General features: G+C 33.5%; 4 protein-coding genes across 6 annotated transcripts in view; 2 read left to right on the top strand and 2 right to left on the bottom strand.

Moving 5' to 3' along the window:
• Window positions 1–2,580, bottom strand: part of LOC128872686 (uncharacterized) — a 158,391-nt gene extending 155,811 nt beyond the window's left edge. Inside the window, exon 1 of the mRNA XM_054115634.1 lies at window positions 2,441–2,580. The gene's annotated coding sequence lies outside the window, so the exon portion shown is untranslated. The remainder of the gene's footprint in view (window positions 1–2,440) is intronic.
• A 169-nt stretch (window positions 2,581–2,749) lies between these two features.
• On the top strand, window positions 2,750–7,694 carry LOC128872692 (nuclear protein AMMECR1-like). Its single transcript, XM_054115643.1, has 6 exons — window positions 2,750–2,883; window positions 2,966–3,028; window positions 3,325–3,731; window positions 4,298–4,408; window positions 4,482–4,687; window positions 4,897–7,694. Exons 3-6 carry the CDS (start codon window positions 3,523–3,525, stop codon window positions 5,061–5,063), a joined length of 693 nt encoding a protein of 230 aa, XP_053971618.1. The 5' UTR covers window positions 2,750–2,883; window positions 2,966–3,028; window positions 3,325–3,522; the 3' UTR covers window positions 5,064–7,694.
• A 323-nt stretch (window positions 7,695–8,017) lies between these two features.
• On the top strand, window positions 8,018–10,360 carry LOC128872691 (AMMECR1-like protein). Its single transcript, XM_054115642.1, has 4 exons — window positions 8,018–8,314; window positions 8,975–9,085; window positions 9,155–9,360; window positions 9,427–10,360. The coding sequence occupies exons 1-4, from the start codon at window positions 8,103–8,105 to the stop codon at window positions 9,591–9,593; spliced, it is 696 nt and encodes a 231-aa protein (XP_053971617.1). The 5' UTR covers window positions 8,018–8,102; the 3' UTR covers window positions 9,594–10,360.
• Window positions 10,361–10,513: 153 nt separating this feature from the next.
• Window positions 10,514–11,993, bottom strand: LOC128872693 (transmembrane protein 126A). 3 transcript variants are annotated; one of them, XM_054115644.1, is made up of 5 exons: window positions 11,855–11,993; window positions 11,386–11,619; window positions 11,142–11,313; window positions 10,933–11,061; window positions 10,514–10,848 (listed from the first exon to the last, which is right to left on the bottom strand). In XM_054115644.1, exons 2-5 carry the CDS (start codon window positions 11,508–11,510, stop codon window positions 10,609–10,611), a joined length of 666 nt encoding a protein of 221 aa, XP_053971619.1. In that variant the 5' UTR covers window positions 11,511–11,619; window positions 11,855–11,993; the 3' UTR covers window positions 10,514–10,608. The 3 variants fall into 3 exon arrangements, with proteins under 3 accessions (XP_053971619.1, XP_053971620.1, XP_053971621.1); XM_054115645.1 differs by having other exon boundaries at window positions 11,386–11,550; window positions 11,855–11,988; XM_054115646.1 differs by lacking the exon at window positions 11,855–11,993 and adding an exon at window positions 11,666–11,802 and having other exon boundaries at window positions 11,386–11,550.
• Window positions 11,994–12,728: the final 735 nt, after the last annotated feature.

Raw genomic sequence — 12,728 nt, 5'->3', positions numbered from 1 at the left:
TCGCTAATAAATAGTCCACGTCCGTTTAGAATTCCACGGTAATGCTTTCTATCATATCTCGAGCTCGGGGCAAGCGGTTTACCGCTTTTCTCTAGGCTTTACGACGAAGTCGTCCTTGCTCGCGCAAAGAAGGTCAAGGTACATCTTGTCAGATTCACAGAAAAAACCGCACGACGCTCGCTTAGGAAAAGTGTGTACACTGGAACGATAGAGTCGTAAGAAAAAATATTTTTGACATCATTACGTAATTAAAACAGGACTGCCGTTTTCGTTGGAGAAGTCTATTTCGAGATGCGTCGACGCCAAAGAAAAAAGGAAAGAAAAATGAGGTGAAATTGAAAAGGATAGCGAGGCAGGAATACGGACAACCTTGTTGCAATCAATGAAATGAATGGCACGGGAAGGAGCATTGTTCGAGTTTTGCGAACAACTCTGTGCCACAGTCCCACACGTACACCTCCACCCAGCCTCTTTCTTTAATGCGTTTTTTCCTACGTGCCACAACTAATTGCGCGACTATTGCATCACGCGCAACCTTCGATTTCTTGCAATTATTGATTTGTTCCGATACCAAACAGACGGAATTTATTACACGTATTGTAATAAATATCGTTGAAGCATCTAGATTCATCGGAGCGAAAAACTAATTACTTCTAAAATGTTTCGTGGAGGGTATTATTATAAAATGCAAATTCTTTCCAAATGAAACGTTAATCCTGTATCGAATCCCTGTTCAAACACCTTGCCGTTTCGAACTTTTGTTGGCAGCCTAAATGGTGAAACCGCGTCTGTAGGTTGCGTACAAGTGCATTTCCAAACACTAACGGCAACTACGTTAAACCTGTTAATGCATTTTGTGTGTTTCAGGGCGATGGCTATTTAATCTATTTCTAAACCGTGTACGTCTTAACCCATTGCACTACGAGAATTTTTTGTAAGTATAAACGACTAACATATCCAAGGCATCTTTTCAAACTACCTACCTTCCTTGCAAATTAAAAGTATTCCTTTCCCACAAAAGCGTATAAAACGTGTTTATAAAGCGTGTTTTCCAAAGCAGAGAACGCACCACGTTCACGTGGATAAATGTTTTATTTATAAACCTTAGACGCAGAATTGTTCTCTTTGGAAACCTTCGACTCATAATTTAAATTTTATTTGTTTATTTCGATAGTTCGGTTTGCATTGCCGTACATAAAACTTGAACTCCATATTATATATAACATCATAGGAAAAATCTACCGATAAGTCAATATTCTACAGAGCCTAATAATACGTTCGTGTGAACGTAATAATATTTTCGTCGAAGGGTTTTATAAGAACGATGAGTTATAAATATTATACGCTGCACGACTGACAGGTCACTGAAATATCGAATCGATTATCGGTATGTTATTATTATAATTCTTCGTCGCTACTTATGGCGAGATTCGATCGCGCGCCAGCATCACAGAAGCGTAGATAATTACAAAGCGTAAATTGGAACGTGTGATGGCGATGTCAGCGATGCCTATTATAGTGATAAGTATCGCGAAGTGCGTCGAGGTGCATTCTCAAAAGGCAAGTGGGAACGCACGAATAAAATATTCCCTCGGTTTAAGAAAACCATCGTTCCAAGAAACGCAAATTGTGGAGTAAAAAATCAGACTTTTAGATTGTAAAATCTCGATTGGTTAGACATCACAAGTTATTTTAAGTTATTTTAAGTTATTTCAAGTTATTTCAGTCTTGGGTAACATTGTATATATGTATATTCATATAACGATGTCGGCTGTAATTTAATTCTAAGGTTAACCACATTTATCTATAGTAAAGAGGGATTAAAAAAGAAACAAAATATAAGATTTCATAAGCAAAGGCTTCCTCTGTAACACATTCAAATTTCAAATCGATTAGTCAAATGCTTTTCGAGATATCGTGGACACTACGTTGCAAGATGGCGTCGCATGAAAAACGGCGGTAAAATTTCGGGTGTGGAATCACATGATCGTCAATGTTGCAAATCTAACTTCAATTATTTCAGGATAAAGCTTTTGAAACTAGAGAAATGAAAAAAATTAAAATTTTGAACTGAAACTACCAGTCTGACCCATAAAATTAATCAAAAAAACACAATTTTAATTGGTAACCCGCTAACTTTAGAATTTTCCATTCATTGAATATCCGTGCGATGTTCTGTTTTATCTACTCGAAATAATCGGACTCGAGCGCCCGCGCAGAGTTGCGTAAATGTGACTCAGGCTCGGCTGTTCAAAGTATTATGACACATTTTATATAACACGTTCGCGTATAAATTGCACACAACAAATAGAAACACAACGCACACGTACGCACGTGAGACGAGATTGGAAATGACCATCGCGAACGAGATTCGAATAAAGTGACGCGACGCAATGACGCGCGAGCCGGAATAAATATACATAGACATAACAATCCTTACCTATTTCTCCTTTGTCGTCATCGCTGAATGATTCCTCCTGCTCGTCTGTTCGCCGCACCGGAAAGTTCTCCAGCAGACACTTTAAAAACTCCTTTCGCAACTAACTGTCTTTTTCAGCGGATCCGCGATCGATCATGTAGATTCGATTCCACGTTTTATCGTTCGATACTGTAACGGTCGCCATTTAACAGTTATTTCCACGTATCTACTCATTTCTACTGAATATTCACTGGGAATATTTATTACTTATTTGTATTAACATGCAACGTTCACATGATGCTGTCGATTATCATAGTAAATATTCTTATAAGCAACGGTTAGGTCGCACCTGTCCCGGCTGGTTGTTTCGTTTACACTTATCTGGTATTTTTAGCGGGAAAATGGAGCCTTAGTGACTCCAACGGACACTTGGCACAAAGAATACAACCGTTATGCGATAAACCGTGAGTACACGATGTCAGCTGTCAGAAAAAATATAGCCACTTCGTAATATACCGGACAGCTACAAGCAAGTGCACGTTACAGGTTGAATCTGCTGTCACGCCTCGGGCTTCTCCGGTGCATCGTGAGCAGGTGGCCAGGTAAGAGGTAAGACAAATCGGTGCCCTCGGCATAATTTCTTCTTCCACTAACTAAATATTTTCTTACTTTTCAACTCATTCAATTAGTTCTGTTTCTTCTTCAAATCATTTAACTAGATGCTTGTTTTAAAATGAATATGTGACTGGATACGAAGCGACAAATGTAGACATCCATATAGTTTACTTCGCGCTTGCTTCTATGTCAATTGGATCAAAACAAAGTTCAACTTGTTTCCTTTCTTCAAATTCGCTACTGTTATCATTTATTTTAATTACGGACGAAGTTACGAATATTGCCGCCAGTTTTCGAGCTTGACTACACGTTGCCGCGCGTTTAAAAATGGCGGACAATGAAACAGCTGTTTAAGCGAGCACGAGGACATCTAACGGAACGCGCGCGTAATCGAGCCCGCGACGACAGGGAAGAATGGGAGACGAGTGGGTCGAGGACCGTTCGTGTCTGCAGTAGCCGTGTCCGTCGTGAGAGTCGACGAAGGAAACATGGCTGCAGGTTGTTGTGGAACGAAAAAGCAAAAGCTTAACAATTCATCGAGCGTTCCATGCAATGGCTCGATATTACAAAATGGCACGCAGCTGAGGAACGGCGTGATAGTGAAGCCCGAGATGGGCTTCTTTTGCTTTGATGTCCTCTATTGCCAATTACATCAGCTCGACCCTCCAAAACCGCCCAGCTTCAGCAACGAAGCCTTGTGAGTAATAATACTTGCTGACATTGTCGTTCGTTTTTGACCTCTCTTGTTCCTTCTTTCGTATCGTTGTCTCTGTCTTTGCTGTGTTGCCATCTTTCTCTCGTATACTCGCGCCATCAGCTGCTCTCTTCTATCCGAATGTTCAACTCGCGTACCTTCACCCCTCCTTCGGTTTCTTTGTTACGATGTTTGATGCTTCGAGTCTCATATTTTACATCGAGACAAAGGCTGATTTTTCTCACAAATGTATGTTATCAGTCACACCCTTTTTCTTTTCGTTATATTTAAGTTGTTTAGTATCATATGACCTTACATCTTGTTTATATTTAGCCTTTTCTTTTGGGTGAAAATTAGAAATGTTTCCTTTGCTTAATAATCTTACATCAGTGCTGATAAATTATGTTCTACTTATTTGTTATAGAAATAAAATTAAACACGAAATGATATTCTAAGATGTAATTTTTTTATTTTTCATTGTTACAGTTATCAAGCTATATAAATAATTATAACCATTTATAATTAAATAATGAAAATGGGCTATATGATTATTTATTTGTACTTTTTAGCCCATTATTTGTAACATGGACTATTGGGAAAGATATGAGGCTAAGAGGTTGTATTGGTACGTTTAATGCAATGCAATTGCATGCTGGTCTGCGAGAATATGCTGCAACCAGGTAAGATTAGTTTAAATTTTATACCAAGTAATATCATTGGTCTATATATTTAAAGACATTAGACACTTTTAAGTGCGTTCAAAGATTCACGTTTTAATCCTATAACACGGGAAGAACTTCCACGCTTACATGTAAGTGTCTCACTTTTGAGACACTTTGAGGATGGTGTCGATTATTTAGATTGGGAAGTGGGTGTTCATGGAATTCGAATTGAATTTCACAATGAAAAGGGTAACAAACGGACTGCAACTTATTTACCTGATGTTGCAACAGAGCAAGGTTTGTACATTTTACTCTTTATATATTCACTCTTTTACTGAATGTATTAAATAATTAAATCGACAGGATTCTGTGATTTTCTTCTTTTTTTTTTCGAGGGGAGGGTACCAAAAATATTATTACTTCATGCAATATGCATTCAATTGTAGAGATAGACATGTTTAGTGTGCAGAATTATTTAAGAATAAAACACAACTTACTGTGTTTAGGGTGGGACCAGATACAAACAATAGATTCACTGCTACATAAGGGTGGTTACAAAGGGTTGGTCACTCCAGATATTAGACGTAGTGTGAAGTTAACACGGTACCAAAGTGAAAAGATTACTGTAAGTTATCAGGATTATATGACACATTGGCATAGTCGAAGATGCTAGCAGCTGGCCTGGGGTTCTTCTGGTCAAGGACCCCAATTATCTCAAAATTCTGCCGGAGTTCACTATGACACCAACATCTCTCATACATCACATTTATCATACAATAGCACTCAATATAATTCTTATGTGGCCAGTCAGGAACATGGATTAGCAATGACACAACGTAATCATCCTACATCATTCATACATCCCCTTCCAATGCCCTCTGTTTCACCAGTTATGGTACCCGTATGGGATTATTCATCATTTTGGTGGGATCAAACAGGTTCATCCTATCCTCCCCTACATCCACATCTGCATCCTCCTCGTGTTCATCGATTTTCGTCCCAAGAATCTGCAGATCGCGGTGTTCGTAAACGCAAATGACACTGGAAACGGTTGTTCTTTGCAATGTTTAATTGTTTGAAGTGGTGCCTATTATACTTTGTATGTTTCTACATACACAGTTTTCCCTTTATGATATCACAAAGTACTCCTTGGGAATAATAAAAGTTTACGTATGATGGCACTGCCTTATTCCGTTAATAATTTCCACACGATATATAAATAAAATTATTATTTATCTAATAATTGGTATAAATAATCGTAAGATATGTCGAAAGATGCATTAACTTTTAACTTCAATATCACTAATTATTAATGAGACAATGTCAAGTATTCAGGTTTTTAAACTTGTACTAAAATATAATTACTTTGTATCGCGTGCTTTCATGCGTTTATAACTTAAACGACGCGTTTCAATCAATAAGTAGTATAAAAATTTAAACGTAGCTCTGCCATCATACTTATCACATGTTCATTAATATGTATGTCTGCAGTATACGAGTGACATAAACAAATACATAGCACAGTGATGCTACCTGCAATTCACTGCCTGCTTCACAAGATTTAATGTACAAATTCACTCGAAAATGTTTCTATTATTCGTATACTACGAAGAGCATAGAATATCATCCTTAGATCTATATACATAAATCTATAAATGAAGGGTGAATGAACACGAATTTTCTATTCATAGTGTTCCTCCTGTAATGTTGTGTTAATACGCGTATAGCGTAGTTATTATAGCATCATTTTTATATAATCATATATTTTTATGGCAAGTTATAAAAAGTTCATAAAAATAATGAATTACTATCAAGGCAATTAATAAAAATAATATGCTTCATACCTTCGAGTTAAATACATTCAAACAACATTATTTCGAATTTTAATTTTTTTTTCACATGTGATGATTGAGCCACAAATAGTAATAAATATACCAATTTTAATCTAACTAATCCATATTTCTTTGTAGTAATGGTATAAATAAAATATTTCTATTACATTATGCACAGGTAATTATACATATTATATTTATTGTTGAGATTTATGAAGATGTAAATCTTCAACCTTTTAATTGAGTTTATTGCATCTTTTATTTCATTTTTTTATACCATTGATACACTGAAATTTATTTTGATAATAACAGTTGTACTATAGTCCGGCGTGTTATTACAGCAAAGGATTTACATCAATGAAGGAATCAGTATATAAATATATTATATTACGAAATTAAATTTTAATTTATAAGTTTAAATAAAGTTTTGAAAAGAATGTTGGTGTGGTAAAAGAAATGTATAGAAAGGGACCTCTACTGTAAATAAGCAATGGACTGCATTATGACTATTAAAATGCATTAATAATAGTTGTAATATAGTTGTAAGTTAAAATGTGACGATCTCATTGTGATTCGTATTATTCTCTTGATTGACAAATCATAAATAGAATCACTATTGCTTTCTGTAACGTGCTTATCCCATTACTCTATTTTTACTTAAAGCAAGGCACAATGACGACATATTAGAACAAATCAGTGAAATATATATATTTTGTAATTTTTGAGACAATGCAAGATATGTTCTTCCATGTATTAATGCCTTTGCTTTTCTTATTCTTTCACGTTCACTTAGTAAATTTCATACACTGCCAATTTATCTATTGCTGTTCTTATTATAGCAAAAATACTTTGTGAAAGTAAAGAGAAATTAGTAAATTCTAATTAGTGGTTTTGTATTCGATGCCATTAAATATATTCTATTATTTGAGTAGTTAATTTCTAGAACCTAATTATGTATTCAGCATTATATAATGTCCAGTTAACTGCCAGTTAAATACTTAACGATAAAGCATTCAGTACTTGCAAAATAATTGTATGTGCTCGATTTGTGACAATAGAATTTATTAGTTCTAGAATATTGTTAAGCACACAATGAATTATATGTATTTATTTTTTTCAATTGCAATAGATTTTTCATATGCAATTAAAACAAATCTCACAATTCTGATTCAAATGGGTTTAGGTAAAATTAAATAGAAATCTACGAGTAATTGATATAGCGATGTTTACGATTATATGAAAAAAAAAAAAAAAACTGAACATGTTATTTTAGAATACATTACGTTTTTAATATTTTCATGTATAAAAATGCGTTGTGCCTGAGATCACATTTGCATTGAGTAGTTAATAAACAATATGTACCTATTTAGAATCAGAAAAATCGGGGAATTTGCGACCGAATAAACTGTAAGAAACAGTGCTAGTAACTTAATATAAAATTAGGATGGACGAATAAAGATTTTATATTATCACGTCGACTGTTTTAATATTCCTGTCTGTATGAATTATAAAATGATTCTATGCTCACCAAGGTGAGATTCATTCGACATCGGGCTGTATCCATCTGATAGACAGGGGAACCGAAATTTAAACTTTATATTCCTTTGTCCGACCACTACACTATGTCTATTTTAATCGTAAGAGCGAGTATTTGATTAAATAAATAGACAATTTAGAAAGTAAATTTGATAGTACAGTTTGTTAGAACAATGGCTGGTAATGAGAGAACTATTTTCAAATACTGTAACTCCGAACCTCTTGAACAAGACATCTAGCGGAACGCGCGCGCAATTTAGTATGCGATAGCAACGGTGAACAAGAGATGTACAGTTCGGAAACCACTCGTGTGTGCGGTGGTTTCAAGGATTGACTGGGAAAACATGGCAGCTGGTTGTTGTGGAACGAAAAAGCAGAAGCTAAACAATTCTTCCAGCATTCCGTGTAACGGTACCGTGAGTTTACAGAATGGTATTCGTATACGAAACTCCATAATAGTACAGCCTGAGATGGGCTTTTATTGTTTCGATGTTCTTTACTGCCAACTGCACCAACTTGATCCACCAAAACCGCCCAACTTCAGCAACGAAGCATAGTGAGTACTTTTCACTGCTGTTGCTTCTCATCTCTATCCCTTACCTTTCATTCCTTATGGAGTTTAATTTCTCTTTATTGAAATCCTTGAGTATACATTTAGTGAATGATACAATATTTTCTATCTGTGTCTTCTACATTATGAAGTTTCTTTGTGTAAACATCTACATACATTTCGTGTTTACGATTTCGTTTTGAGGGTTATGTTTTCCTTTTTGAAATTGAAAGTAACTCTGTCTTACGATATGATACATGTATATACAAAGAAATTGCATTAAATCTAAAATTAATTAGATTACTGTAAATATCTTTTGCTTCTGTTCCCTTACCATGCATCCTAACAACCTTGAAATTTTTAGGTCAATTGTGCTGTTAAATATCTTCGATATATACGTGTTTACCTGTGTTTCAGATATTAAATAGAAACACACAAATGCACATGCATCGCGTATACACTTACCCTTTACATGCTATTTTGATTATAATTTATATTGTTTTATATGAATGTCATATTTATTTGTATACTTTTTATTTCAAAGCAAATTTTAATTCATCAGATTAGTATCAAGTTGCTAGAAATATTGATATGTTAACGAATATAATAGCATCATTATATTATCTATATACTATTGTATAATAATATGTACATTCGACTTTGAAGCCCATTATTTGTAACATGGACTATTGGCAAAGATATGAGATTACGAGGCTGTATTGGTACATTTAATGCAATGCATTTGCATGCAGGATTGCGGGAATATGCAGCCACTAGGTATTATCTACTATGTAGCTGAAGTGAACAATATTTTATTAAAAATTTTAAGTATATTGTGTCTCATAGTGCTTTTAAGGACTCACGATTTAATCCAATAACACGAGAAGAACTACCACGCTTGCATGTCAGTGTTTCTATACTTCGACATTTTGAAGAAGGAGCAGATTATTTAGATTGGGAAGTAGGAGTTCATGGAATACGTATTGAATTTCACAATGAAAAGGGTAACAAACGAACTGCTACTTACTTACCAGATGTAGCAAGGGAACAAGGTTTGTATATTCCTTTTTTAATGCTAATTGCAAGTGTTCTGTTAAGTTACAATTTCAAATATTTAGGGTGGAATCAGATTCAAACAATAGACTCTTTGCTGCATAAAGGTGGTTATAAAGGGTTAGTAACTCCAGATATGAGACGCAGTGTAAAATTAACTCGATATCAGAGTGAGAAAGTGACTGTTAGCTATCAAGACTATATGTCACATTGGCAGGGTCAGACATGCTAGCAACTGCCAAGGGGTCCAAGTTATGGACCCCTCTGGTGCCAAACTTCTAGCATGATTTGTTATTTCAATACTGTTAGAGTTAATCTTTGTTTTCATTATATTAATAATCAATGTACTAAAGTAATAGAGAGTCAGCAAGCAATAGTTATGGTAAAACCTAAATACTTTTCATTTATGCAACCATTTTCTATACCTATTAGTTCTCAGGTGATATCATCAATGCAAAACTATCCATTGTTTCTATGGGAAAATATAGGATTATTCTTTCTATTATATCATTACAATCATGAACGATGTCTTCCTCCACAGAGATTTCAACTTTGGAATACAACAATAAAAATTACATTAGAGGCGATTGAATGCAACCTCATGCTATTAATATTCGTGCCTATTGCATTTTTCACGTTTCACGTTTATCTTCCTTATAATAATATATATTTTTCAATAAAGATAATAAAACCTTCGGTATAGCGGCACTGTTCTTTCACGGCTATTACTTGCAAATAAAATATTAGGTATATTAAAGTTGTATCTATTAAATGCAGTTCAAAAATTTTATACAGTCTCAAACTTGTCATAGTAAAATATAATAATACACACGTTTATTTAATAGCATACACCAATTATTATTGTTCATTATAATTTTTATTATGTATTATTCTGTAATTTTAAGAAATATTTAAGTTTCCTTTTAAAATGTATATTGCTAGGTATGTAGACAGAAACTAATTGTGTCTGCTTGAAAAGACATTGTAACAATTTCCATATTTATAAGACTTTTATTCTAGTATATTGCTATCAATACATTATGTCCTCAGTATCCAAATGAAATTAGGGAAACATAAAGAATATTTAGTTATATATTTTCTTCTTATTTAAAGGATGGAGTTTCAAGTGATTTATAATGTACAAATATCATGATACATAAATAAAACACATTCTGCTTTCTACAAAAGTACTTATTTTCATTATACTCATAATATACATAGTAATATATGTATAATTGACTAGTAAATTATTTTGACATTTTTAATGGTTCATTTTCGTTCTGATATTTCTCAATTTGTAATAACATACTTCCTAAATTTTCTGCTGATAAAATTTCATTGTATGTTATGCAACTAGCTGTAATTGTATTACAAGTAATTAATAATGCTATGTGCCTAATTCCTGGTTTGACAACACTCCACCAAAATTTACCAAGTTCTCTATATTCTGTAGAATATGGTATCCTTAATCCTAAATTTCCTGCAATCTATGTGGATAACAGAGAAAATAGAAAAAGGATTAGACTAACCAATGTAAAATACCATTACAATAAAAAAAATAAAGTAGTCACCGCAAGATTTATTGTTGGCATCGCAATTAGAGGAAATAACAGGCCACCAACATTTACAAGTAGAGATGATTTTAATTCAAAACATAATGGGCAATTATATTCATATAATAATATGGGATCCCTGATTATCTGAAATAATTTGAACAAGCATAATAATTTATACTTATTTTAGATATAATTTAATAAAATTTATTATAATCTTTACGTACAGTTTCGTGAAGGGAACCTACAATTGCTCCTGGAAAAACTGCTGCACTTATTCCTGTTAATAGTCGGCCATTACTGTGTAATTTTAATTTATTTCTGAACATAGAATTAATTATTATGTTGGAGAAACCAGTTAATGCACCAAGAACTGCACTTCCATATTTAAGTGACCATCTTATAACAAAACAAGACAAAAGTATTATAGACGCAAACGAAAAGTCAATGCAAAAATAAAAGGTTACGTACACCTCCGATCGAGGTTTCCACTCTTTCAATAAATGTTTCTGATACACCAGAGCTTCTTCTCTTGGTATCTCTTCGAGATCACCATCATTCAACTTGCTTTTATCGCGTATGGGAATTAATGCCATTTTGTAGTTTTTCCAAGTTCAATGAAGTTCAAGAATTCACCTGGATCATGGACGTGTTGCACTATCAGAGGTTATTAATACCGGCAGTAACAATTTCTTATATGTAGATCTAATGAAATATTTAATAATCATAATTTAAAGGGTAATAAACCTACTAAAAAGTATAAGTTTCCTTAAAACACGAAAGACTGAGTGCACATTATAAAATACAAACTACTTTATTTCTTATGATATTATTTGCTAAGGATCATTATAAGACAATGCGATGCTATAGTACTGTATTTTATAATGTTGTGTAGTTTATTTATAACATAACAACATGCATACGTTTTCCTTTAACTTACGAAATATTTAATTGAAATAAGATTTTCGAAGTAACTCTTTAAATAATTCTCTTGACCAACGATCTATATATATTTACTACATCTATATATGACACGCACGCGTTCTCCGTTTTGAGCCCTCGGAGTGGCGCCATCCGTGATAAAATGCTCAAGTTTGTAGTGAAAATAGTTTCCACTGTTACTACTAGATGACCCCATCGATATATTTTAATCAAATATATTTTATTTTTATCATAAATTCATAATTAATACGATTCTTTGCTTTATAACATTACAATATATTGTTCAAATATTTATCTGCTTTTCCGTATATTATTCATTTATGTATAGTTCAGACTGCAATCTATAATTACTAGTAATTATATAGTAATAATAGTAATAATAGTACTATTTGCAATGAATGTAACGTAAACGTATTCTGCTCTTCAATTTAAATAAAATAATAAATGTATGAAATAATAAAATGATAAGAGCATAGTTAATATGTCAAATTTATCAATCTTATGAATAGTTGTTTCGTGTGAAACAATTGAACTTGTTTCGTTCAATCTAATGAATAGTAATCGAAATTTTAGTCAGTGGCGCCATTTAACAGCAATAATGGGAACTATTTTTCCTACAAACTTGGGCATTTTACCACCGATGGCGTCACTGGTGCCAAAATCCAAGATTTGAAGCCAGAATCGATTCCAAACATTTTGATTAAAAAATTTAGAATACTTTTAACGCGCTAAGCGCAGCGCTGGCCCCATGAGACCGACAATGAACTTTTCGTTTAGGCAGCATCAGTCCTCGGAGATTATGGGCAATAAACCGTTTTAAAAATAATCACCGTGAACTTCACTTTTTAAAACACAATTTTGAATAGGATTTA

This window comes from Hylaeus volcanicus, chromosome 2, assembly GCF_026283585.1.
Source record: "Hylaeus volcanicus isolate JK05 chromosome 2, UHH_iyHylVolc1.0_haploid, whole genome shotgun sequence".
Lineage (NCBI taxonomy): Eukaryota > Metazoa > Arthropoda > Insecta > Hymenoptera > Colletidae > Hylaeus > Hylaeus volcanicus.
This window is presented reverse-complemented; position numbering and strand designations above follow the sequence as displayed.

What these genes read in the sequence shown, in the direction of transcription:
- LOC128872692 (XM_054115643.1), top strand. Translation starts at nt 3,523, where the DNA reads ATGGCTGCAGGTTGTTGTGGAACGAAAAAGCAAAAGCTTAACAATTCA. An exon ending in AGCTTCAGCAACGAAGCCTT is followed by an intron (nt 3,732 to 4,297) that starts GTGAGTAATAAT and finishes TGTACTTTTTAG; the next exon opens with CCCATTATTTGTAACATGGA. An exon ending in TGATGTTGCAACAGAGCAAG is followed by an intron (nt 4,688 to 4,896) that starts GTTTGTACATTT and finishes TACTGTGTTTAG; the next exon opens with GGTGGGACCAGATACAAACA.
- LOC128872693 (XM_054115644.1), bottom strand. Translation starts at nt 11,510, where the DNA reads ATGGCATTAATTCCCATACGCGATAAAAGCAAGTTGAATGATGGTGAT. An exon ending in TGGAAACCTCGATCGGAGGT is followed by an intron (nt 11,314 to 11,385) that starts GTACGTAACCTT and finishes TTTTGTTATAAG; the next exon opens with ATGGTCACTTAAATATGGAA. An exon ending in TGCCAACAATAAATCTTGCG is followed by an intron (nt 10,849 to 10,932) that starts GTGACTACTTTA and finishes TTATCCACATAG; the next exon opens with ATTGCAGGAAATTTAGGATT.
- LOC128872691 (XM_054115642.1), top strand. Translation starts at nt 8,103, where the DNA reads ATGGCAGCTGGTTGTTGTGGAACGAAAAAGCAGAAGCTAAACAATTCT. An exon ending in AACTTCAGCAACGAAGCATA is followed by an intron (nt 8,315 to 8,974) that starts GTGAGTACTTTT and finishes TCGACTTTGAAG; the next exon opens with CCCATTATTTGTAACATGGA. An exon ending in AGATGTAGCAAGGGAACAAG is followed by an intron (nt 9,361 to 9,426) that starts GTTTGTATATTC and finishes TCAAATATTTAG; the next exon opens with GGTGGAATCAGATTCAAACA.